Source organism: Pyxicephalus adspersus, chromosome 1, assembly GCF_032062135.1.
Source record: "Pyxicephalus adspersus chromosome 1, UCB_Pads_2.0, whole genome shotgun sequence".
In the NCBI taxonomy this organism is placed as follows: Eukaryota; Metazoa; Chordata; class Amphibia; order Anura; family Pyxicephalidae; genus Pyxicephalus; species Pyxicephalus adspersus.
In genome coordinates this window covers 115490142-115517404 of record NC_092858.1, presented here as the reverse complement: position 1 = coordinate 115517404, position 27263 = coordinate 115490142, and the positions used below count along the sequence as shown (strand labels likewise).

General features: G+C 41.1%; 1 protein-coding gene across 3 annotated transcripts in view; it reads right to left on the bottom strand.

The window, feature by feature from the left end:
* SOX13 (SRY-box transcription factor 13) overlaps positions 1-27263 on the bottom strand; it is a 62702-nt gene that overhangs the window by 19233 nt on the left and 16206 nt on the right. For all 3 annotated transcript variants that reach the window (XM_072424568.1, XM_072424557.1, XM_072424546.1), the window contains exons 4-9: positions 16355-16527; positions 15814-15882; positions 15594-15699; positions 8280-8344; positions 8027-8189; positions 4769-4842 (exon numbers count right to left, since the gene is read on the bottom strand). In XM_072424568.1, coding sequence (XP_072280669.1) covers positions 4769-4842; positions 8027-8189; positions 8280-8344; positions 15594-15699; positions 15814-15882; positions 16355-16498 — 621 coding nt within the window. In that variant the 5' untranslated portion in view covers positions 16499-16527. The remainder of the gene's footprint in view (positions 1-4768; positions 4843-8026; positions 8190-8279; positions 8345-15593; positions 15700-15813; positions 15883-16354; positions 16528-27263) is intronic.

Sequence of the window (27263 nt, the reverse complement as noted above, 5' to 3'; positions counted from 1 at the left end):
CTTCATTGCAGACACAGTAGGTTCAGATGAGGACATACAGGCATCCCATACTGAGCTTTGTCAAACTTTAATTAAAAAGCTTTGCATGCAGTAAGGAAAAGCTACTTAAACTATTTGTCAGCGTCCACCTCGTGACCAGTCCTCTATCTTTTGTCAGACATTGGCAGGTTGCAGGAAACAATATAACAGTGATTAAAGTAACTAAGAATTGAGAAGCTATGCCCCAACTATGCACCACACAGTGCTGACCAGACTTGCCAAGTTGTTGCCTTGTTTACCCTCCCAGGCGGTATGAATAATAAGTATTTTTAAACGTCAAAATGGTACTGTCACGGCTCCACAAGGCAAAGTGGTGGACCCACTGTGTCACCCACCCTTTGGGTGGAGATGTGCATAGGGTGCAGGATCTAAGCAGTATCTTGGTCTTCTCCAGAGCCTCTAGAGGTGAGGATGTTGTGCGGCAGGCTACTGCCAGGTTGCGGCCCCCGTGCTCGCCAAGGCAGGTGACTGCCAACAAGCAGGGACTGAAGCGTAGTACAAAAAGGAAATCCAGGAGGGTAGTCAGATAACCCAAAAGGTCAGGACTGGCAGCGAACAAGTATGGTCAGGAAACAGGCAAGAGGTCAGGACGGGCAGCAAGCAGGAGTAGTCAGGAACGAACCGGGGTCGGTACACGGAGAATCAGGAACGATAGAGATAAACAACAATACCCTGGAAGCAAAGCCAAAGGAACTCCTTGTTTGGGCAACTTCCTGTTGCCAGGTCACTTCCTTATGAAGGGAAGATGGGCGTGGATCAAGTGAGCCGCAGAAATCAGCAGAGGAAGTGCTGGCATGGTCTCAAGTGATATTTAGATGTTGGCCAGCAGAGGGAGCGTGTCTGCAGAATACTCTGAGGCAAGGGAGCAGCGGACAGAGAATCACCTGACTTGGAGCAGGAAGTAAACAGAGTGTTGGATCCAGAGGCAGAGATGGTGCTGGCAGCAGGGAGCTGCAAGGAAAGTGAGCAAGAAGGAGGCACAGGTTCACACGCCGGGGACGCAGATGCCGGCAAGTATCTGTGTAGCCTGTTCGGCATCGCCGAAGGACGCCGCGGGCATCATTGGAGAACACCGCGGGAACGTGGGGACCAGGTAACACTTGAAACTACCTGGCAATTCTACCCCGAGTGTGGCTCGGGGTTACCTCTTTTAGTATGGATGATTTTCCCCCAAGCCACACTTGCTAGAGGAAGCTGGATTGTTTCCTTTACTTAAACAATTCAAAATACTGAAGACTTTCTCTGTATGCTTGGTTTTAAAAGATTCTTAGGGCTACAGTCAGTTCCAATATGTTTGTCTGTGCACCTGGAAACATTCTGCAGCTCCTAATTCTGAGAGACTACTAAATTTTTCTTTAAATCTTGAGGGGGCTTGGTTTAGCCATATAGGCTAGTTGCCCAATAAGCAACTACTAGTTACTAGTAACTGTATCGCGTTCCTCTAAGTGGGTTCTCACCAATCGGCTTTGTTCTATAGGATTCAGTTTTGATAGACAGTTTTGAAGGTTTGGACCTCTATGAGTCTCACTTAATGATAGCTTGGCTCTCTCTTGTGCAATTTTGAGCAAGATGGTCCTTAAGATAAGTATTGGGTTCACCTTATGATTTTAGTCACCCTGGCAAAAGGGGGGTGGGGTAGTACTGTCACGGATCTGTAGCAAAGCTCCTGCAAATCTGGTACTTGTAGTCCTGCTAGGCTGTTGCTAAACTGACACTTGTATTCTACCAGAACATGTGTTTCTCCTACCTTGCTACAGCCTGTAGTGTTTCTAAATTATAGGGGATATGGAAATTGGCCACCTGCTGCTGAGTTAACTCCTAAAACAGTCTCCTAAACTGCCTGGCCTATCAATCAACAAATCAATTAATCTTTCTTCTGTCTCAACAGAAGTCCCAAACCCCTGCCATTGAGAATTCATGATGTACTGGGTCCATGTGTTCTTGCTTTCCACAGTTCCTGAGTCCCTGTTCCAGTGTACTTGATTACCCTACACTAATGTCTCCCTGGCCACTTTTTTCCTGTTCTTGACTAGGCTTGCTTGGAGCCTGTCCTGAACCTTGACTTCCCAGTTTCCGTTAATAGACTGTAAACTGTGTATCACATAGTGGTTGAAACGTGACAATTGGAGAATTGTCCAGAAAGGCTATTTTTTTTTGGGCCCTGTGTGTAATGAAGAGCAGAGTTTAAGTATCAACCTGGTCTTCTCCACAGGATTTAGTGACGAGGATGTTGTGCTGCAGGCTGATTCCAGGTAGCCACCACTTACATACACCCCCAAACAGGGTTAGCAAAGTACTAAGGGATAAGACAGGTAACAATAGTTCAGGCAGATGCAGTGAGGTACTGAGGGTATACCAGGCACAGGTCAAGCATGCACAGGTCAGATCAGGAACCAACAACAGATGAAGGGGATTTTAGAGTATGTGCAGCAGCCAATGGGCAGAGGAGTTCCTCGTTCCAACCTTGTCCGGCTATTGGCTGCTAGCCTTATTTATACTCTCTGATTCCAGGCTCTGGTTGCTCAGTTACACTCCGCTATATTGTGCCTTTTTGGATTCTCGACCTGTGCCTGACCTTGACTACGCTCGTTTGCCCCCTTCCCTGACCTGTGCCTGGACCTTGACTATGTTTTTCTGCTGCTGCTGCCTGCCCTGTGCTTGAACCCAGACCACGCTTGCCTGCCGTCTGCCCTGACCTGTGCCTACATTTGCCAGCCGCCTGCTCAAACCTCACCTCTCGTTGTCCTTCTCAGTACTTAATCTTGGCTGTCCCTACACCAAAGCCCTCTTTTCTGCTCGCCACTGGTGGGGAGAGCTTAGAGCCCGCAACCTAGTGTTCTCCCATCAGCAAAGTAGTCAGGTGGCTACTGGGCTTACTGGACCTAGGCAATCCCTTGTTAGCTGCCAGGGGGCATAGCAAAACCTCACCTCTCGTTGTCCTTCTCAGTACTTAATCTTGGCTGTCCCTACACCAAAGCCCTCTTTTCTGCTCGCCACTGGTGGGGAGAGCTTAGAGCCCGCAACCTAGTGTTCTCCCCACAGCAAAGTAGTCAGGTGGCTACTGGGCTTACTGGCCCTAGGCAATCCCTTGTTAGCTGCCAGGGGGCATAGCAAAACCTCACCTCTCGTTGTCCTTTTCAGTACTTAATCTTGGCTGTCCCTACACCAAAGCCCTCTGTTCTGCTCGCCCCTGGTGGGGAGAGCCTAGAGGCCGCAACCTAGTGTTCTCCCCGCAGCAAAGTAGTCTGGTGGCTAGTATGGTTACTAGCCCTAGGCAATCCCTTGTTAGCTGCCAGGGGGCATAGCCCTAACAAAAATTCTCCTGAAAAAAGCATGCTTACGTGCCTGATCACTCACTTGAGCTTTCAAAATTTTATTGCATTAGTTGTTGGGATATCCAACACATGCCAGCTTCACTTGCAGTTGTCAGGGCTGAAAAAACTCCTGTGTGACAGTTATGTCAGCCCAGCCAATCAAAAGGAAGAGAAGAAGAAAGAAGATGGCAGCAGCCTGAGAAGGAATGGGGATATAAGTGTATACCAGGGTTTAATTTAGTTCTGCTTAAATACAGAGATAACTGACACCTTAGTTTTAGTTTAATTCTGCTTAAATACACGGATAACTGACACCTGTGTGAGTCAATTGAGCTAGGCTCTGGGGAAAATTTTCCTGGGGTAGTCAATAGCAGTATTGCAAGTTGAAGGTTTACTGCTTTGCTGCCAATCTCCCTCTGATAACACTTTCAGGTTATGATAAACTATTTCACCCCAAGTTTCTTCCCCAGGCTTGCACAGCATAAAGTGCTAGCCTGACAAAGAAACACACCATTTTGATGTTAGAAGCAGCAGAATTTTTTAAAATTTCAATAACATTTTTTGGAGATGCTACTGTTCAATTATATAGTTGTCCCTGACAACTTTGATAGTTACATAACACCATATACAGTTTTTTGGCATCCCTTGAAACCTGTAATTTAAAGTTACCCTTACATTACAGAGACAAAACAGCAAACAGACAAACCCACCAATTGGAGGTATATGCCCTGCAATGCCACTACAAGATTGTTCCCTGGCCACTATAAAGGCAATCCAGAACTGTGGGTAAAAAAAGAGGGCATTCCATGCCATTTAAATATTAGCTTTTGTAGCCTTCCGTAAAGCCAACAAATGTCATCCCATTGAATTTAATGCGAATCGAAATTTTGGAAGATTTAGAAGATTTTTTAAAATCACATGCAACTGAATTTTGGCACATTAGCTATTACAAACCATGCAAAAAAGTATCATGCATTCATTTAGCATACGTGTATTCTTGGTTTTATTGTCTAAATTACTTTCATGTATAAAGTGTTTATCAGAAAATGTTTCCTATTGTCTGAAACATCTGTGGTAATTACACTTAACAATACTTTAGAACCAATCTTAAAATCAAATAGGCTCATCCCAGGAGTTAGACAAAATGGTCCAGCACATCCACAAGGTATATTGGAGCTGAACCTCGGAACTCTGTTGCAGACCCTAAACACCAGAAACATTTAGGCACTCACTCAAATGCAGTATTCACTATTTAGCCATACTAACATATAACTGACTAATTTTAATATAATTGACTCCCTGTGCACTGCATGTCACTTCCCTTTTGTTTAACTTCTAAAGCTAGGAGGTACCTAATCTACAATCTCCCACTCGTATTGTTTACCAGTTATTTTCCCGTTTAATTTATGTCTCACCTTAACACGGTGGCTCTCATGGTCCTCTTGAATTTTGTTTTCATTGGAAATTACATCATCTTTACCTAAAAAACCTGATAAAGATAGTTCAAATTAATTATAGAGATGGCACAATTATCATAACATAAAAAATGCCTTGTTGATTATGCATGCTTACTTTGAAATCCATTGGTTATGAGGCAATTCTTTGTAAAGTTAAATTTCAGGCCTTATTATTTGAATTGTATACATCATCTGTATGTAGAACTTGGAGGATATGATGTACTTTTAACACCATGCAACTGATCAGCCAGACTTAGGCTGGGTCTACAAGGACGTTTTTTTTAAAAAGCATGAAAAGTTCCTATTGCGTTTATATTTATTTTCATGCACTTTTATTAGCATTTTAAAGCTTGCCTTTAAAATGCTCGAAACCGCCTATGCCGCGTTTTTCCACATTCTTTATTAATTTGCATATTAAGTGCTTGAAAGCGCGAGAGACCGCAGGTAAGGGTCCTATTGAAAAAAATAGAAGCGTTTACCTGCGTTTTCCCAGGCGTTAACCTAGCGGTTCAATTTTTCAAACGTTGCAAGCAACGTTTAGGATAAATGTCATAAACGTGCCTCAAGAAAACGTCCTGGTGTAGATTAACCCATTGGAATTGGAATTCTAACTACAAATTAAAAACAAAAAAGTTCAAGTTTGTTCTGCCTCTCCTTCCTGTAGTTTCAGTTTGTCTGTTAGCCCCTCCCTTCTTTTTTAGTATGCTGTGGTCTCCATTTTGTCCACATTTATTGCACTGTTTCATGCCATGATCTTTTAACCAGATGTTCACTGATGTATGGATCTTTACAGTTTGGAATAAACTTCTCAACAATCTGCAAAATGTCATTCTGATCGAGTCAACTGTGTACAAGCACTGCTGAGATTGTAAGTTTTGGTTTTTCAGGTCAATTTGGTAGTTTTGGATATCACACTTTTGATGCTTTTTCTGGGGAGGCAGAACAGACACTTCAGTATAACCAATAAAAATAAAGGAATATGTTTATTCTACCATGACAAAAGGCTGGGCAGGATAGGATTAATTATAAAAACTGTGCATAAAGCACAACTATTAACTTTAAAGTCTTTACAGAGAACTAAAGTGCTGCAGAATATTGCTGTTTATTTACATAAATCAAACTACTAGATGTTATTAAACCTGGAAATGTCCAACTGCCTTAGGAGAGCAGTTAGGATTTCCCCCCCTATTGAAGCAATAGGATCATGCTTTATGCTGTTTTCCCTCCTTTGGATCAACTACAGGCTTAGCTTTCAGTATATGAAAGTATTTATTTATTACATTTTATTTATAAATTTCATTCTGCAAGTCCCAGTTAAGGTCCTTTCTTGAACACTCAAGGGTCAGCATAAAAGTACCTTTTTGTGTATGTTAGAATACCTATCCGCTGCTGGAGTTAGATCTGCAATTTTGGCCTTGTAGCATAGATGATCAGTGCTGAAAAATTATTTGTAATTTTTGACACCACTTACCCTAGGGACATTCTTAAGCACAGCAAAATGAAGGCACTCCTGTGGCTCAAAAACCTAGTGCCAGGGAACCAGGTTAATGTGTGAACAAGCAGCTCAACTGTGTCTTCCCATCTGCAAACATTGTTCTGCCCCCCAATCCCAAGGCTGTCTGTTCTACTTAGCAGACAAAACGGATTTTGTCACTGATGATTTCCTGATCGTGACCAAACATGTCTTGGGGCTTTCACAGGGTGCCTTAAAAAACAGATATACAAATCATAATTCTAGGCACTCCTCACTGGTGAAGTACACAAGCTCCAGAGCTCGTGATCTACATATATTTGTTTATATAGTCCATGACATGGTGTAGGTAGGTTGTGGTGATACCAAAAGAGTATCAAAAATGAAAGTACACTTTTTCTAGTATTATCCAGTAGTGTATGTAAGCCCAGGTATTTGGCTAGTGCTGCAAATAGGAGGACAGGGAGGCAAAAAAGTACAGAAAGATGAGGGCGTAAAGATGACAGAGATAGGTTATTCAACCACAACCTTTAAATATTCCAGAAAATGTTGTAGGTATATTCTCTACCGTTTACTGCCCACACATGGCTAGATTCCCGTAGTGTCCTATTAAGGATAGTGCACCCTGCCACTGACAATGTCACACACTAAAGGGTGTTTTGTTGGTTGTGTAGGGCAGGAGAACGTGGGGAATGCTGTATTATAGGATATTACAGGCCATAAAATCCTGAAAGGTGGCTGTCCAATATTCTATATGGCAGAGGCACAGGGTAGACAGTTTTGCAATCCTAGTGTTGATGAGGAGATGAGTGGGGCTGAAGGTTCTGTGAGCAGACCCGGGGGAAGAGGAGGGGCGATATCTGCAGCTGTTACTGTACTTCAGTAATAATACACAAATTGTGCAGTACAATCAAAAGAACTTAAAACCTTAATGGCATAACCTTTATGCCATTTTGTTTTTTTTAAAACAGTAGAATAAAAGTTACTTTCTCTACACACAAAGTTTCGCTCTAACTTTTATAATATTTAAATCTCAGTGGTCCAATAAACATTTATTTTATACAAATAATATCTTATAATAGAACACTTTTCATTTTACAGTTAACCTTCGGATTATGTTGAAACTGTCATATTTGTAAATGAACCTTATTAATTCCCAATGCTCCCTCGACCTTTAAATTTATAGAAATATTTTACTAGTCTATATGTGTTTTATAAAGTAACCACTTTATAGATGGAATGGATAATCTACATGACAAGTGAAACTAATAAATAAGATAGAGAAGGGGATCAGACAGATGGACACTTTATTGGTATAAGATTTAAGGGTTAAATGGGTTGTTGGTTTTCTTGTTTAGTCTGTGTTTTTAGTTTTGCTTTTTTATATGTGTGTCATTGGTGTGATTCAAGGGATCCAAAACAGTATGCAATACTGTGACCATAGTTTGTTATATGCATATATATATATATATATATCTTATATGCTAATATATATACTTTTAGAACAATCGATTGTTCTCTGTATCTTTTAATGCCTTGTAGTGGAACATGTGGAGAGTTTGGTCTGCTTCTGGTACAGGTTGAGGTCTTGTGATTAAGTTCTGCTTTTGCAAATTCAGAATGATAAAAAAAATGTTTATATTCCAGAGGTTATACAAGGCAACTATCATTTCTTTTTAAACAAATGTTCAAAACCTTTACTGTGAGCAGGGATTTTTGCTTTCCTTATTAAACATTACCCTTACCGGGTGACTGATTGTCCATTTCTTGGTTGGTTGTTTTAACTCTGATGTTTGCCTCATTAGTACTTCCTTCCAAAACGTGCTCAAAAATTGGAGCATTACTTGATGTAGGGGACAGGTCAGAACCTTTAATTCGAGCAGTTAGATTCAGGGGTTGTGATGATCCCTAAGAAAACAAAATAAGCATACCATATTAGCATTTTTTTTTTTTTTTTACAAGACAGATTGTTCTCGCACCAATAATGCTGCAATTTACCTGCTGTCCCATGATGGGAGTGCTTGATGGTGTGGGAGTGTGAAGCATTTGCATGGAAAATTCCACTGAAATTAAAAAAAAAAAACACAGTGTACTTAACAAAGAACCAGTTAGATTAGGTTAAAGTTGAACTTCAGAAAAGCAGTACCTCAGTATCTTCCTATCATAACAAGTGCCATTTAATAGAACGTAAACTAAAGCAGTGTCAGGGGCAACTTAATCATGAAGGGTGATGGTAAGCATGATTTTGTCTGGCACCATTAGTATCAGTTTTAAAGAATCATGTATTTCATAAGACTGATACACATATTATTTATAATATTTACATGCAAGAAACTTTTTGGAGCCCAAAATACAACATAGGTGATATATAGGAGAAAGTATAAGTAGAAAACTTAAACAGAACTGAGGACTATTCAGAACATAACCCTTAATCACCATGATTTACCCATCCCATAGGTATGTACCACAAAACATTACACTCAACACTCAACCACACTATGGGGTCTATCTACAAAGTAAATCTGACATTCACTAAAAATTATGATGCAGAATCAATCACTTCTACTAAAAACACATGGACCTGCAAGATTCTTTCCCAGGAGGTTCATATGCATGGGTGGTTCACACATATATGTGCTCTGAACCAATCCATTTCCCACCAGCCCTTCTCATCTCTGCAAGCAGGCATCTGCCTCACTCACACCCCAGTATATTTCTCATGCTTTACCGCATCACTGGGCAAGCACCAGATCAGCACTGTAGGGACCCATAAAAATCCTCCGCAGATCTAGCCAAGATAGTGTCGCAGACCACAAGGTAGAGCACCTTAGCATCTTCTTCGCCTGCACTAGATCAGCACTATCAGGACCCATCAGGGTCCTCCTCAGATCTAGCCAAGATAGAGGCGTGGACCACAAGGTAGAGCACCTCAGCATCTTCTATGCCTGCATCTTTGATGGCTTTCACACAGATGGGGACATTGGATGCACAGTAGCAGGGTGAGCTGCATCCCTCTTCTCTGGCCTCCCTCTTGCTTGAAGTCTCTTCTCCATGCGCTCCTAAGTTTTCTCAACAATTGCCCTCATCTTTTTTGCTATTACAGGATGTTAATGAAGACCCCGATATGGAGTCCGGAGGTAGCATTCATTCAGGTTCCAGTAGCCCTTCTGCAGACCTGGCCACTCAAGCTGCACTACCGCAGTATTCAGGTGATTCTTTCTTGGCTGTTAGATTTACAGATTTATGGCAACACAAATTACAAATGGCCACTGTTAAATTGTTTGCAGATTTAAAAAAAGATTTTCATGTCATAAGGCAAAGTTTGGAGGGCATTGAAACTAAGCTACTGTTCATTATGTAATTCAAAATTCCTCCTATATATTTTCCCCTGGAGACTCAATCTGAAGAGGAACTATTTGTGGTTTACCAGAACTGGGCAGGATTCTGGGAAAAAAAAACAAAGTACATACTATGAATTAGTTATTAGCACATTGCAATGACTTTCACTTGAAACTTGATCGCATTGATTGAGCTTTGGTTGCTCTCACAAAAGATTGCGATGCCTTGATTATTAAACCTCACTTATTCAAAACCAAGGAAGCTATTATAGGAATGACTCCTGAAAAACCAGAGCTAACCATAGATGGTTTTCCAGTTCAATTTTTGACTGAATTCCCACTTTCCATGATACAGAAAAGAGGGAACCTCAAGCCAGTGGTGACCTGGGGAAAAGGATGGAGAATATAGAGAGAACCACAAGGGAATTAGGGGGTCACTTGGTCAAGCACACTGAGGCGCTTAATGCCCACCCTCCTGCACCAGCTGATATATGAACATGACGACCTGGAGAATAAAAACAGTTGCAACAACATCAGGCTGCGGGGGATACTGCCTTAAGGAGGACATTATGAAAAGAGTCTGCTTAAAAATGTCTATTCTATTTAATGGTCAATTTATCCAACCACTACAAGATCTCTCCTTCCATACTCTCACACTACACAGAGCTCATCCCATCCTGGATGTACTTCAGGCAAACAACATCCGTTATCACTGGGAAATTCGTTTTTAAAATGATTGCCTTCGGAAATGGGAAATTTACCTCCTTTTGTCAGCTCGAAGACCTACCTGCCTTTCAACTTGCCCTGGGATTACCAGATTTATCAATACCTGATTGGCCAGTGCAGCTCTCGCTATTGGACCCACCATCTCCTTCACCCTGTATCCAGCACAAGCACAAAAACCCAAAGCAATATCGTCGCTCTCAGAGCATGTCACTCATGACTGTTGCAACAGACAGATGACATATACATCCAGGGACGCTTCATGACCGAGCCCCACAGACTCCGTCTGTTGATGAGTATACTCTACTTCTTGCCCCTTGCCACCTTATTGATACTAGTCTTAATTTAAGTTTAACTTTGTTACTACTATTTTAGTGCTCTACTGTTACTTTTTTTTTATTAATGCCCCATACTGTTTTACAGTTAATTACTTCATGTGAATTGGGTGCCGGGTGAGGGCGGGAGTCCCTCTCACCTTTTCAACCCCACTCAGGGACACTAACGCAGAATTTTAAATTGTTTCCCATACCTTACCCCCTCCCCTTTCTACCACCACCAATACCCTGGCCCCACCCTTTGAGGCACTGACCATGCACCTAAATTGCTCCCCACTCCTAATATCGAACAATGGCAGTAAAGACAATAACCCTATCCTCCCTAAATGTCAGAGGTTTTAATGCGCCCGAGAAGCGCTATGAAAATTATAACTGGCAGGAATTGTGGAAGGCCTGGAATTGGCTTCGATCCCCAGCGAACCAGTCAGGGAGTTGAATTTTAGGCTCGGGTGTTACTGGAAGCAAGGGTCCCTAGAACACTGGCTGGGCTAGTGGTTGAGCTGGTGGGGCAGGCAAGGTTTAACAACGGCTTTCCAATTGGAAGTACCCTCTCTGAACTTCTTGTACAGAAATTTTAGGCTCAGCAATCTGCTTGCACAGTTCTTTAGAGGCGAGCTGTCTCCAGAAGCTTACATTTTGGCTGTGACTTTCTGTCAGGAACTCCACAGGTAGGTAGCGCGGAATTGCCTGAGTCTCAGCAACACCAGAGCACCCTAGAGGCCTCCGGGCTCTTTGCTGCTAATTGCCACTAGGTCACAACCCTTAGAGTCACCCTACCTGAGGAGGAAGGCTGGAGCGACCACAGTATGAGGACAGGTGGAAGGGGAATACAGTCCGGGACCAAGCGAGGGTCAGGGCAGGCAGCAGATGTGGTCAGAGTCCAGGCACAGATCAGGGCAGGTGGCAGACAGACGTGGCCAGATTCGAGGCATAGGGCAGGAATCACAAAGAAACAATGGGTATCAATGTAGCTGGTGAAAAATCACAGCACCACCCATCATTACTGCTGAGGCTAAAATAGCCTCTGTTCTTTAAGTAGCTCCTCCTCCCTGGGGTGTGTTAGTATGAGCAAGACTGCCCTTAGACATGTGAGGCCAGGAAGTGCTGCAGGCTCTGTCAGCCAGAGACAGAGAGTGAGTGTTGCGCTAGGCAACTCGACAGGGCACACAGGCACGGGATGAAGCAAGACAGATTAGAAGAGACCACTGTGGGAACCAACAGGTATTGTGTCACCCAAACCCCTCGTTTCTATAAGGCACCCTATTTACTGCCACTCCTGATCATTGGAACCCCTGTTCTTTGCAATTTGTATCAACCCCTCTATCCATGGGATCCAGACCCCTGCTTACCATCACAAAATGGCTCTATATGCTGATGACTCTCCTGTATGTTACAGGATGCAAAGATTCGGGCTATTCAGCAATTTCAAGGTTAACTTCTCTAAAACTTCTCGACTCCAGTTTTTTCTCTATGTGATGTTTATGTTCTCGTTTATATCTTCTCAAAAATATATTAACCACCTGAGCGTTACACTGAGGTCTAGATTTCTGTTCCAAAAGTGTTACAGGTTTTCATGAAATTTTTTTTTTAAATTGTAGACCTGTAACTTACAGAAATATGTCCGAACAAGGGTTCCAGTAGATATCATCATTTTAAAAAATGTTTGAAACACTCAATCATGTAAAAAAAAAAAATTACTTTTAATAAAATTAAATAAAAGACACAAAAAATCAGCTTAAACAAGAATACATAAATAAATGAAAAATACTGAAAATGCGATAATTCGGTATACTGTATAGTAATATATTTTTCTAAATTGTATTGGATTGGATACACGAGTTTGTATCCAATCCAATACAAAATATGAATTTGAATTTACCAATTACATACTTTGTATTTATTTTGTATTATTTTGTATTGGATTGGATACAGGAGTTTGTATTCAATCCAATACAAAATGTGTTTGAATGAGCTTGAATTTGAATTTCCCGCACACGCGCCGACATCATCGCCGAGGGAGAAGCCGGCCGGCTTTTTTTTCTCCGCCGGCTGGCTTCTTGTCTTAGAAGGCACCCGACCCTGGAAGGGGAACGACGCTGGATGATCAGCGGGACCAGGTAAGAAGCCGGCCGGCATCTTCTTCTCCTCCGGCCGGTATCTTCTTCTCCGCCGGCCGGCTTCTTACCTGGTCCCGCTGGTTCTCGGAGAAGGCACCCGACGCTGGAGAGGGAGATCGACGCTGGAGGACGACACTGGAACACGAACACGACGCTGGATAAGCACAGCGGGACCAGGTAAGTGATGATTTTAATATAGGGAGAAAAGTTCGGGGTTATCGAAAATAGTAACTTTTTTTAGCCCGTACCAAGGTCGGGCTTATCGGTCAGGTGGTTAAAATGATGATTCTCCCTCACAGAATCTTTGGTGAATTGTAGATTATTGCTTTAGATGTACACCTTTTTGGGGTGTATTTATAAATTATTTCCCTGCCAAGTTGACCTAAATTTGTGAATTTTAGATTCATTGCTTTATAAGTACACCTTTTTAGAATGTATTTTTAAAATATTTAGCACTATTGTGACTGATGTGCACTTGATATATGGCCACTACCTAGCAGAATGAGTCTTGGTTTTAATATGCCTTGAAACAAACAATGTAGAGGAATTCGAATGGCTGTGAGTGAACATGCAAATTGATAGAGAAATAATTTATAATTATACCCCAGAAACAGCCCAGAGGTTTTTTCTAGTACCATGGCAACTAAAGCCACTGGGCCTGATTTTATAATGGTCTCCAAGGATGGGGAGGATACAATTTCATCAATGAAGCTGGGTGATTCAGCAAATCTGGAATGGATTTCTTCAAAGTATTTTGCTATTTGCTAGCAAATGTTTTTAATCCTGGACCAGATCCATTCCAGGTTTGCTGGATCACCCAGCTTATGATTGATCCTCTGAGCTCACAGATGAAAGTGTATCTTCTCCAGCCTTGGAGAGCTTTAATAAATCAGGCCCACTGTATCTATCTTCACCAACACCAAAACTGCTGTGAAGAAATATTTTTGTGTGCTGATGACAAATTATCTTCACTTGTTTGACTAGTTTCTACTGGACAAAGTGGGTAAAGACAGAAGGGAATGGCAAGCGTATGAAATAAAGAGCACCAATCCAGAAGCTTATGTGCAACAGCACACCTGTAAAATGCATTCTCAGGGTTGGTGGAGAAAAAAAATGTTTTTTTAATAGAATGAAAAATGTATATAATCTACTCTATAAAGATATTTTCCAGGTTGCATGCAGACATCAGCACTGACAGTCTTGCCCCATTTTAGGATTACCTATCACAAGAGTAGACAGTAGTGAACAATGTTATTTTTTTTAACATGCAGACATTACTATGTAAGTGTGTATATATCTATCAATATATTATTAAAGCCACTATGAAGTTAAAACCATTTTGAAGTATTAATTTGTAATTTTTTACTCCTATTGTAGCTTAAAAATGATGCCAGATCCATTGGTGGAATGGAGCTATGCCCTGTTGGCCAAGCCATTTATCCAGCAAACTTTTTACATTAGGGGATGTATGGATAACCCCTTTTTGTAGGTACCTGATGTAACTGGTCTAGAAAAGGTTACAACATCAAAGTGTTTTTGGAGAGATTTGATGCAGAGGTGGTGTAATGCATTTGAAAATTGTGGTAATGCATTTTTAAACTGGCATTGTTCCTAGGTTTTCCACAGAATTTTTCTTTGGCTGCAAGGAACTGGATTTAACAGACGACATCACATGGACAGTTTTGGTTGGTAGGCCTACTGTATGGTGTTCATGTCTGCTAGTTGAGTGTTATCCATTATGTTGGAGAAGATTTTAAGCTCCATTTTCTTTATGATGTGTAACAGGGTGACCTTTAATAGCCTGCTCCTGTCTTTAAAGTCCTCTAGTTACTGGTAAAGTTAAATGACATGTGAATGCTGAGAGAACTGAGTTTAATTTAGGATATATACCTGAGTAAAATAAAATAAAAAAAATAAAGGTCAGTGTGTAAAGTTTCCAAATAGGTGATCTAATAAGTTCCCTCAACATGAATGCGAGAGCTCCAAGCTTTCTTCATTCAGGCCAGCGGATCAAAGTCTGTTTTTGAGGGTAGATATTGCACAATTTCAAGTTTTGCAGAGACCTTGTGTAGACAAGAGTTCAAGATACAGAAACTCACTGGACTGCTCCAGGTGATTGTGATCACTCTCTAAAGTGTGGAGAAAGAAAGTGTTGTACTCTTGATGCCATATATTCATTAGGCCCATTCTGTGAGGAGAGAGTCATAGATAGGAGATACCTTCCAGTCAAGAGTTATATCCAATCCCACCTGTTCACATTTGTGAATCTATACTTAGCTAGCACATGGAAACATTTAGACATCACAGACAGCGTTGAGGAAGGCACAGTTCTTGGTAGAGATTTTACCTTTGTACTAGACCCAGTTCAAGATGTGTCAAACGGTGCTCCTCATCTTCCCTATTCAACTATTCAACAGTTGAAGAACCTTCTTCACTTACACCAACTAGTTGACATTTGGTGAATACGACATACCATAGAACAAGATTACACCTATTACTCAGCAGTACATAAAACATACAGAGAATAGATCTCTTTTTGTTAAAACATAGCTCACTTTTCCTCATGCAATCCTCCAAGGCCATGCTGGATTATACTCAACGTGCAACCCTATTACTTCTCATTCCTATTTACTGTTATTGTCTGATGTTTAATTTTTGTTTGAGCCAACTCTTTTCTTTTGCACATTTCTGTTTACCTGTCATTTATGGCAGATTTCTGATTTTGTGTTTAAATCCTTTTGTGCATGTTGGCTTGTTGGTTGCATTCATCCTTTGCCTTCATAACGATTTACCACTTACCTGGCATGGGATGTAGTTGAGATGAAATCTGTGGGTCTCCTGGGGTTGTATGACAAGGAGGGAATGCAGGAATCATGACATATGGTACATTCACTTGCTGTAAATTCTAAAAAGAAAAAAAAGAGGACATTGAAAGACAAAGACACTCCTATACCTAATTACTAAGTAAAAAATGTAAAGTAAAAAGGACTCATGATTAAAAAAAAAAAAAAAAAAATACCTGCATTTGTTGCTCTAATATATTAATTTTGTTTTGTTGCTGGATGAGCTGCTTCTGTTGGTTTGCAATCTACATTTTTGAATAAACAAACACACAGTATAATTTATATCTGTACCAAGATTTATAAACATAGCAATACACAAACACACTGGCAATGTATAAATCCACTTTATTAGGTACACTTGCTTACTATTTGTTAGCGCAAATATCTAATCAGCCAATCCTTTGGCATTTGCATGTACAAGATGACCTGCTGAAATTCAAACTGTGCATCAGAACATGGTAGAAAGGTAAATTTAAATGGAGTCACTTTTAATGTGGCACAGTTGTTGGTGCCAGCTGGCTGGTCCAAGTGAAAAAAAATCCAGTGAGCAATTGCAAAATCCTATCATGTTTCCAGCATCTTGTTGAATCTATGCCACAAATAATTATGGTAGTTTTAAAGTAAAAATGGGTCCAAGCCAGTACAAGCAAGGTGTACCTAAAAAAAGTGGCAGGTGAGTGTATATTATTACTTTTCATTTTTCCATTTTTTTCTTACTTGTTCCTGTTGCTGCCTTGCAAGCTCTATCTGTTGTTGCTGCTTTTCTAACAACATGGTTGTCATGTTTTTATGCTCGCAATGTGCGTACAACAACTGGTCTCTTAGTGCTGCTAGTTGGCGAATCATGAGAAACAACTGCATCTCCTTTTCTGCCAAGCTTTCCTGGGTGCCTACAAATATAACAGTCATTGAAAATAAATTATTATGTAACTTTAAAATACTACACAACCTAAAAAGGCAATTCTATAAAAGGGCATGAGCATAATAGAATAGCCTGATAAAAAAAGAACCCTCTTTTATTTGAGAGTGAAATTCATTAACGAGAAAACCTATTGCACATTATCTCAGTCTGATACATTTACAATGCCCATTTCCCCCAAAAAAGGTCCAAAATGCAATAAAATCTGAAATATGTTTTTTGTTAATTCACTTGACCCTTTATTTAAAAGGCAAAGCAACAAAGAAAGGATTTCCAGTGTTTTCACCAACAAATCTAATTATATTTGTTAAAAAATACATTTAGACATTGATGCCTGCAATACACGCCAAAAAAAGTTTACCACTGGGTCAGATCTCATTTTCTTTTAATTACATTAACTAGATATTTGGCAACTGAATAAGCTAATTGCTGCAGTTTTTCAAGTGGAATTTTTGCCCATTCCTGCTGTGTTGAGTTGAGCTGATCACCAGTCTGTGATTGGCATTGCCTGATACTCCTCTTCATGATGTTCCAGACATATTCAATAGAAGCCACACTTTTGTAATTTGTGCAGACTGAGGCCTGCCAAATGTCCTGCTCGAAATTATATGGAGAACTTGGGAAAAGGTGTCATTTTAAAGGTACCATATGTCTCTCTAAAATTTCAATGTAAGTCTCTGCATCAATGGCACATTTATGCAGATTTCTCATAACATGGGCACTGGTGCACCCACAGATAATCACAGATGATGTTTTCGCCCAAGTTCTTAAACATTTTTGGGCCTTCAAGACTTTTATGTTTTTTTCCACTACTACTGGTGGTAGGATGTACAGAACTATGTAAAAGGGTGTGCAACTGTAAGGCCCTGGTCCAGCAACAGTATTTGCCAGACACCAGTACTCCAATCTAATGCCGCACTCTTATTCACACATAGCAAGTCCCCACTCAGCCTCAGGTTGCGTTTTACCAGCACACAGTTGCCCAGTTGGACTTGGTGCACAAGAGATGGTGTCTGGGGAAGGGCTGGCAGAGGACCAGGAGCCCACAGAAAATGCAGTACCAAGAAACGAGAAGAGATGGCTTTTTGTAGTAGCAACACTTCAATCAACTATGCACGATATCATAACTTGTCATGCACTTGCCAATTCTGCCCCCCCCCCTCCTCGGTCTTATGAGGAACGGGGGGCGCCTGAATGCCAGGCTGGAACTTGGCCTGTCTACTGTCTCGTGTTTGGGCATCAAAACACTGGGCTTCCAGGACCCGCTGACGGATTGGAACTATGTGCCCAGACAGATGCAGGTGAAGCCCGATCGGGTGGGAGGGAGGGACACATATGTGAAAACTTCCTTCCCTAAACATCTCCATGGAAACTTTTACCATGGAGTGACAGATATTAGGAAAGGGCGGAAGCCCTAGCCCCAGCCACACTGACATACACCACGCATGTGCGGGTATGAGAGCCTAACAGGGCAGAAATGACCATCCTTTTCTGACTTGACTGTACATTACCACGCATGGCCAGAAGCTCATAATTCAAAGATTAATGAGAGACCGCTTCCGCAGTGTTGGATTACGCACCTCAGACGTGATCTCCCGTTAATATTACACGTACTGTATAAATAAACAGGGAGGAGCAAACCAGCCCCCTCTCTGGCTGTCCTTGGACATGCACTTTCACAGTGTTTTTATAAGACTAGGTAAGCCTCTCATTTTTATCAATGGAAAACACACATTAAATGGATGCTTATCCATCATTCGGACTACCTAGAACTCTCTCTTTTATTGTTTAAACAGTGGGTATATCTGATACCAGGAGGCTTACGGTTGTTTTTAATCCTTCTGCACCTTAATCTTCAAATTGTAAGTTACCACCAAACTTTTATTCCCTAAATGCTTATGTCATTTTTTGAAAACTTAGCACCCTCCTTTTCTAATTGTTTAAACAGTGGTCAAATTTGATAACATTAAGCCTGTGATTGCTTGATCTCTCTGCACTTTTTTTCTTCAAATTGTAAGTTACCAGCAACTTTTATCTCTTTCTTCTTCTCTAATAAAACAATTTCTCTAAAGACTGAGACAAACATACATTCTTCTTTTACTTTCTTTTTCAGACACTATCTGTTACAATTTACTCGGCTAACTATTATTAGAGATCATAGCCCAAGGCCCTGTCTATATATATTGTTTTTTCTAAAAATACTCCTTTTTCTCCCATAACCACAATAAACTGTATTATCTTAAAATCTTGTCAGTTACCACCAGTGAGTACTACCCTAATTAATTAAACAATTTTACTACATAATATGACATGATAGGATACCTATATTTATATTTAATTTCTTCAGACCAAGCAAAATTAACAATACTATCACCCTAAGACAGCTAAAGCAAGTTTATCCTCACTGCCTCCCTTGCCCTTTTACTTCACTTATGAAAACAACAACTCACAAATTAGTAATTAGTACAACACAAATATGTGTTTTATATGTGGATATAATCTGTTGAAATGTAAATATGACTTTTCTTTGTTGCAGAACAATGGTTTAGAGATATTACCTGTCTGATATGTGGACCCAGGTTGTAGAAATGCAAAAATGATTGTCACTCCCTGTTAAATGTTTAAATAAATCTATTGACATACATACAAGGGGGTGCTGAGAAGTTCCTGGCTTTGTGCCCTTCTTAAAACTGTTTTTTCTTTTAGTGGTAAGCTGTGATGGCAAAGGCACAAGCAAGTTCCACGTCGTTGAAGTTATGGGCCATCAAGAAGTTTTTGTTTCTCCAGGGAAAATCAGCAAAGGACATTCACACTGAGATGTCACAAACACTGGGGGAGAAGTGTCCTTCCTACAGCACTGTCAAAACCTGGATATCTTGTTTCAAGACTGGGCATTTCACCATTGAAGATGAGCCCCGCAGTGGGCACCTCCCAACCTCAACTGACCCAGACCCTGCCATGCTGTATATGAGCTGAAAATTGAGGACTTGCGAATATCCGCAAAAAAGATAAACCAGATACTTAACATCTCACGGGAGCATGTTGGGTTTGTTATCACCACTATCCTAGACATGCGCAAGCTTTCAGCGAAGTGGGTGCCAAAATGTTTGAACAGTGATCAGAAAAAGCAACAAGTTGAACCACCCAAAGCTGTTTTGGCCCATTTTAAAGCTGCACAGGACTTTTTGGCTAGGTTAGTGACTGAGGATAAAACCTGGCTCCACATCTATGATCCTGAAACCAAGGAACAGTCAAAGGAATGGAGCCACAGAGGGTCCCTGCGGTCAAAGAAGTTCCGAACCCAGAAATCGGCCAAAAAAGTCATGGCGTCTGTTTTCTGGGACAAAGACAGTATTCTGTTGATGGACTACCTACCTCAGGGCTCTAGTATCACTGGACAGTATTATGCCAACCTCCTGGACCAGCTGAAGGAGGCAATAAGACAAAACGCCCTGGAAAGTTGGCCAAAGGGATCTTTTTTTGCAGGACAATGCACCTGCGCACACGCCCAACGTTGTGGTTGCCAAATTGAGCACCCTTGGTTTCCAATTGGTCCACCATCCCCCCCTACTCACCAGACCTGTCCCCTTCAGGCTATTATCTGTTCCCGAATTTGAAGAAACACCTGAAGGGGCAACATTTTGAGAACATTTCTGACATCAAAGATGCTGCTGAGAGCTGATTTGCGGTCAAACCAAAGGACTTTTATTTGAACTTCTCAGCACCCCTTGGTACAACACCATTCCTGGTTTTGAACAAGCTATTAAGGATATGAATAAGCTATGAAATACATTCTACTCAAATTTGATTGCATATATATTTGTTTCCTATTTTTGTTACATTAATACATTTTCATTTCTGATGTTTTATTCGCTTTTCATTATATTGTTTGGTTTAGTGTAAATCTCCAAACAATCCCGAGGAAGCCAGTTGGCGAAACGCTTTGGGATAAAGAGACAAAGCCTATAGGACCCAATGCGATATTGTGCATTGGTTTCACACTATGTTTGTATGACCCTACTTTTGAGCACAGATGGACTATGTTTAGCTTAAGAGTCCATTATTGAGTAAAGCACATTGAAGTGTTGCCACAAAAAAGACGTCTTTTCTTGTTTCTTGTTTCTTTTTCTTTTTCCAATCATTTACTTAAATTTTAGACTTGGCAACCCTACAAACCTCAGCCCCTTAGGTATACCATACTTCTCTTGAGTACCAAGATTCCAACAGAGACAAGTCCAGAATACAGAGCAAAAGGTAATACACCAGACGTTGACAAATAAGTGGAATAAATATTGCCAGGACAGGCTATCAAATGCCTTCTGCAAGTCAAGTGACAGCAGCATAGCTTACCTTCTGGGTCCCTGGTTCCCACCTTCCTTCATTGGGAAAACATCATGCAAATTGATAGAAATCACCCTAAAGTATTCCTCTGACTACCATCTCCAAATGAATGGTCAAACTGAGAGTCAACCATACCTTAAAAAAATCCCCTTAAGTTGGAGTATCAACCCATTCATGTCAGCCCACAATTTTGTTGAGCTTCTGCCTTAGGCAAAGTCTGCACACAATTATCCAAAAACCACCACCAAATAGTCTTAGTTTGTTGCTGCCTATGGAAAGCATTCTTGTTTACCTTTCTAGCACTTTTCTCTAAAGTTTCAAGCTTTATAGGTTTTGCAAAAAATATTTGGTCCCAGATTTTTTAGCATCCTAGGCAGGCTGCTCAGTGTTTTCCTCAGAATTGTTTTTCATCCGGGTGGTGGGAAGCTGTAGCCAGGTGGTAAAAAGTGGCTCAGACAAGACACAGCAATTTAAGTGTTCTTAGTCAGTGTTGTACCCACCCCCAACATTCTAAAGCCTGCCCTGTCAGTATGTCCAATTTTTCCATCTCTTAGATTGTCCCACAGAATTGCAATTACTCCTGAGAGCTTTTTAATACTTTCCGTCTGCTGTCTGCAGATTTCTTACACCTGCTTTGCTTTGTCTCTTAGTTTGAGTAGTATATAGCATGTAGAATATCCCATAATGGTGCTGATCAGCAAGCCATTTGTGTGTGAGAGCAGCACAGTTCTCCCCAGGCCCCTTTCTGCCAGGCGCAGTTCCTGTGAATGGATCATGGCGGGGCTAATCTGTGCTCAGCTGCCATGCATTCAGAAGATTACAGCTGCTAATGACAGGTATGTGTCATGTGATTATGCTTGAGCAGTGAAGGAGGGCTGTGGGAGGAGAAGGTCAGCAGGTCATGGTAAGGTCCACCTGCCACACATACAAGATGGCCACATTTATACATATATTAAATGCTTTATTCTTTATGGATGCAAGCTGACACAGCCAGCACTGCTAAGAGGTGTCACACTCACCTCTTTTTCCCCAAAGCACAGGCGCCTCTCTCCTGAGAGTGCAGGCAGTTCTGAGGGCAGGTGCACCTGCTCTTCAGATTTATCCAGTATTGCCCCTCCCGCTGACTAATCAGGAAATTGCCTCTAAATCTCTCTTGGCTATGCTCAGATACTTTGACTTTTTGCATGACACTTTGCAGACTTCACATTCTTGCAATGTGCCTCCACTAGTGCTGTGCCCCCTAGCTCTACTGAGCATTTCCTCTACAGCGGTTGATTAATTCAGTGCTTTACCTGTCCCCTCAATAATTATTACTACTACAATACCTCCTTATGAACTGGGTCTTAAAAATATTGGACATTTCATACAATATCCGCTGGAATTCAGAAGGAAACTGTTAGGGTTTACAAAAATATATAAATTTTGCATTAAAGGAAAATAATGTAATCCCACAAAAAATAAACATGCTCCTTTTCAGAAAAATGACGAGGCATAGTAGGAGGGTTGCTATTGCTACAGAGACATGTTCAAGTAAACAAATCATTAATTAGGTTGTGAAAATAGATGCTATGAAATGACAAAGGATTCAACTGACAACTATAAGAATAAATTACCTAACATGCTAAAAAAAAGAATCAGGAAAAAGTGTATTAATAAGTAAGAATTCCTATATTAGACAATAGAACTTCTACAATAAGTAGACAAGTGTATGTGTGGTGTGGTGAGTGGTAGAAAGAGAAGTAAACTGTAACAATGGACTTTATATTAATATATGTCACGCTTGGGGAGGCAGGGCCACTAGGGGGCAGGTTGCACAGAGTGGAAGCAGTAACATGGTCTTCTCCAGGGCCTCTGATGGTGAGGATTTTGCGCTGCTGATTGTGGTCTTTGGGTGTCTTTGAGTGGCAGGATGAAACACGGTACCAATTCACAAGGCTGAAGAATAGTCGAGGAAGGCCGGGTTGAGGCAGAAAGCAAGCAAGAGATGTCAGGTGACAAGCTAGGGGTCAAATACCAGGGATCCAGGAGACAGACACCAGTGACACAGGGGCGCCTGCAAACACAGGAGACACTGGAAGCAACAGGAGGCACAGGTGACACAGGAATATCTACAGCCGGGCAGGAACACTGAAACAGCACAGAGAGTTGGCTGGAAACCAGCAGACTGGACAACAAGGGATTAACACAGGAGCTGGATAGAGGAAGCACTGAATTAGCCAACAGGTGTACAGGAACTAGCTCAACAGAACTAGGGGCTGAATTAGCCAACAGGTGAACAGGAACTAGCGCAACATAACTAGGGGCTTGGCACCAGTGGAGACACATTGCACGAACACTGAGTGCTGTGTCTGAGCAAGCTAAATAGCCAGGGATGATAAAGAAACTATTTTCTGATTGGCCAGTGGGTTGTATGAAGCATGTAAATCCTGGGAACCTATGCACGCCAGAGTCAGAACTTCCCGCATGTGCAGGAGAAAGATGCCCGCCCTTTAGTGAGGAAGAGGTAAATGTGACAATATACATATTAATACTGTAAAGCTTGTTATGTAAGGCTACTAAAAGCACCCATAAGGGGGCGGAAAAACTCTGTGAAGAACAAACCAATTTTACAGTAGACTCCAATTTTTTAACTACTGTACTTTTGTACAGATGGGTAATTCTACAATCAAGGCTTTTGTGGTGGTGTTGTTTACCTATTAGTGTTGCCAACATCTATGTGGCAAACATATGTTACTTTAACAGGATTCAGTGAATTGTTACAGCTTTTCTTAAGCATACATTTAGGCTTTTATTTTTTCCAGGCACTCCATTTACCCTATTTACAAACTTTATTTAGTTTATAGTCTAAATAAGTGTTGGCCACCTTTCCATCATAATTTCTTTATTTTTGGGTCTGTATTGTTTTCTGGGCAATTGCCCAGAGCCCCCCCACCCCCCTTCACCCCCCCCAAGTCCTTTAGTGTGCCCAAGCTGTCTTACATGGCTGTATACACACTCATCTACATGGCTGTTCTGTAACAAACCATCTGTGCTGTGCACTTTAGATGAAGTCTTTAGATGATGATTGGGTAAAGTAGCGGGGCCCTGCCAACTAGCTTTTGGTGGGCCAATGCAACTGTCATTCTAAAAATGAACACTTGCATTAGCTAACCAGAGGGCATAAAAATCATCAGGCAGTAGTTTATTGAGGTATGTTGTAGGCCACTTACAGCAAAGTATCTGGCAATGAATAGGCTGGCTCCAGCATTTAACAAATAAAAATGAGAGAAACTAGCTGCTACTTTTTATGAGGAAGTAAACAAACAGGTAGACAGTGGAGTAGCAGTTAATATAGTGTACTTGGACTTTGCTAAAGCATTTGACACCGTACCCCATAGACCGTTATTATGCAAGTTAGGTTCAAAAGGTTTAGAAAAGTCAATATGTAAATGGATAGGGATCTGGCTTAAAAAAATTGCATCCGGAGAGTAGTGATTAATGATTCATACTCTGAATGGTCTAAGGTTATTAGTTGTGTACCCAAGGGTTCAGTGTTGGGACCTACTGTTTAACATCTTTATAAATAATATAGAGTTTTGGATAAAAAGTACAATTTCTGTGTTTGCAGATGACACCAAACTACGTAATGGAATTAAGTTCATACAGGATGTGTATAATCTACAAGCACACCTGGATGTACTGTTTGACTGGGCAGTCAAGTGGCAAATGACATTTAATATTCAGAAATGTAAGGTTATGCACTTGGGGGCCAACGGCATGCATGTTCCATACTGTCCAGGGGGAATACACTTGGGAAAGTCAGAGTTAGAAAAGGATCTGGAGGTTCTAATAGATAATTGAATTAAAAATAGCATGCAATGGCAAGCAGCAAAATCTAAAGTGAGAAAAGTACTTTCTTGTATTAAAATAGGAATAGACTGCTGAGATCGAGTCATAATCATACCCCTATACAAAGCATTGGTCAGACTGGAATATCTGGAATATGCAGTGTAGTTTTGGGCACCAGTTCACAAAAAGGACATTGTGGAATTGGAGAGAGTGGAGAGAAGGGCAACTAAACTTAAAAATAGGAATGACAGAACTCAGCCATGAGGCTGATTAGCTAAAAGCATACCTAAACTTAGTATTTTTACTTTACATAAAAGGGTAGACAACCCTTTTATTTAAAGTAAAAATTATGGCAGTGTGCAACATACAGAATACAGCCACTGCATTACATAGGGACAGAGGACACGGCTGAACAAACTCTAGGAGTCTTTCTTGGAGCCCTGGGACACGGCTGGAGGCCTCTACACCACTGTGCCTGCAAGTTATTTAAACCTGCATCTGTATCTTGCACCAGGCTGAATTGACCTATACACCACTGTGCCTACAAGTTATTGAAATCTGTATCTGTGTTCTGCGCCAGGCCGAGCAGGATCCCATAGTGTTGTACCTGCAAAGCTATTGAAACGTACACCTGTATCTTCTGCTAGGCTGAGTTGGTTCGCATGAGGTGGTGCCTGCAAGCAATTGAAATCTACACCTGTATTCTGTACCAGACATTGGTCCTTATAGTGCTGTGCCTGCAAGCTATTGAAATCTGCATCTGTGTCCTGCGCTGGGCTTACTTGGTTCCTATAGTGCTGTACTTTGTTATTGAAATCTGCATCCGTGTTTTGTATCAGGCTCAGCTGGCTCTTGTAGCGCTGCACTTTCAAGTCATTGAAACAAGTATATTTTTTTCTGTACTGGGTTGAGTTGGTTTCTGTAGTGCTACGCCTATACCTCATTAAAATCTGCATCTGTATTTTATATCAGCCTGAGTTGGCCCTTACAGCAACATTTATATCATGGATAAATACGTAGGGAGACATTCAGCTGCAGCACTTCGCAAACAGTTAAAGGGCTTTCAGAAATCTAGCGCGTCTTCTTTAACGTTTTTCCCTACCATCACCTGAATTAATGCCTATGCAACACTCACAGAACCTGTCTACCTCTGACTTAGAGGCATCCATGTCTTCATCAGTACCTAATGCCACAGCAGCAGAGGTGATAACATTTCTCACACCATACTTGGACAAAAAGTTCTCTACCCTCCAGGCCACATTTAAAACAGCACTGGCAACCATTGCCTCCAACACTGCATACATAGTGGAGCTGGAACAGAGGGTAAGGGATCCCAAGCCCTGGAAAACACAAGCCAAACTTACTACTCAAACTATGCTGATTTCTTCATTAGAAGAAAAAGTATAAGACCTGGAGAATAAAAATAGGTGCTCCAACCTACGCATCATTGGCATTCTGGAATCTTGGAAAGGGCAGGATCTAATTAAATACATAACATTTGACATGCCATTGGTGCTCAACCTTAAACCTCTAACCCTGCGGGATCTGGATCGGGTAGGCCTAGTGAGTTCCCTAGAAAGCCTGAGGCCTAGGCCAGTGATTGCAAAATTCTTCCACGCAATGGACAAGGAATGGCTGCTATCGGCATATCAGAAGCAATGAGACTTGAAAGTGGGCATGGACAAACTTTTATTATTTCAGGATTTCTCCAGATCAGAAACTCAAAGGCGCAAACAATTTGTACCGGTTTGTCGCCTCCTCGCAGAAAAAGAAACAAGTTTTGCTTTATTATACCCGGCAAAACGTAGGTTTTTGTGGAAACGAGAAAACAGGTTGTTTGATGACCCTCAACTTGCGATGGATTTAATTAATCAGGACCGCCGCAACTCCCAGGATATGTATGCAATTTAATGGACACTAGATGTTTGCATTTTGTAGTCCCTTTTTGTTTTTTTCTTTATCTTTAATGTCATCGCTATTAATGGCTATTTTGGCATGTTGGAGGCCCGGTATAGAATGATTCTGATTTATATTATTCTAACTTGTTTAACTGCATATCATCTGAAAGATTTCTTTTCAGTCCTTTTTAATGCGGAATATGAAAATGTTTGGAAATTCCGTTTCAGAGTTTACCCTACTGCCTGGAATAGATGGCAGGGGTTTGAGTTTACAAATTTAAAACAGAAGAATTGGAGTATAAGTAAATGTGTTGTATAAATGTTTTTTTGCACTTCAGGTTTTTGTTATGATAAGAGATACAGATTTTGTAATTTTGGTATTTGTGTGCAGAATGACAACTGATTTGTTGTTGAATTTGAGCGACCTCTACTGGCTGGGATTGGGATTGCTTTTCCCAAAAACGTAAAAAAATACTGACACATTTAAAATGTCAAAAAACAGATATTGTGTTTCTACAGGAAACTCACTGGAAAACAGGTGACGCTGCAACTTTGTGTGACACATGGATTGGTGAAACGATTGCCACCACCTATGTTACTAAAAAAAGAGGAGTGGCTATTCTCCTGAACAAAAACCTTC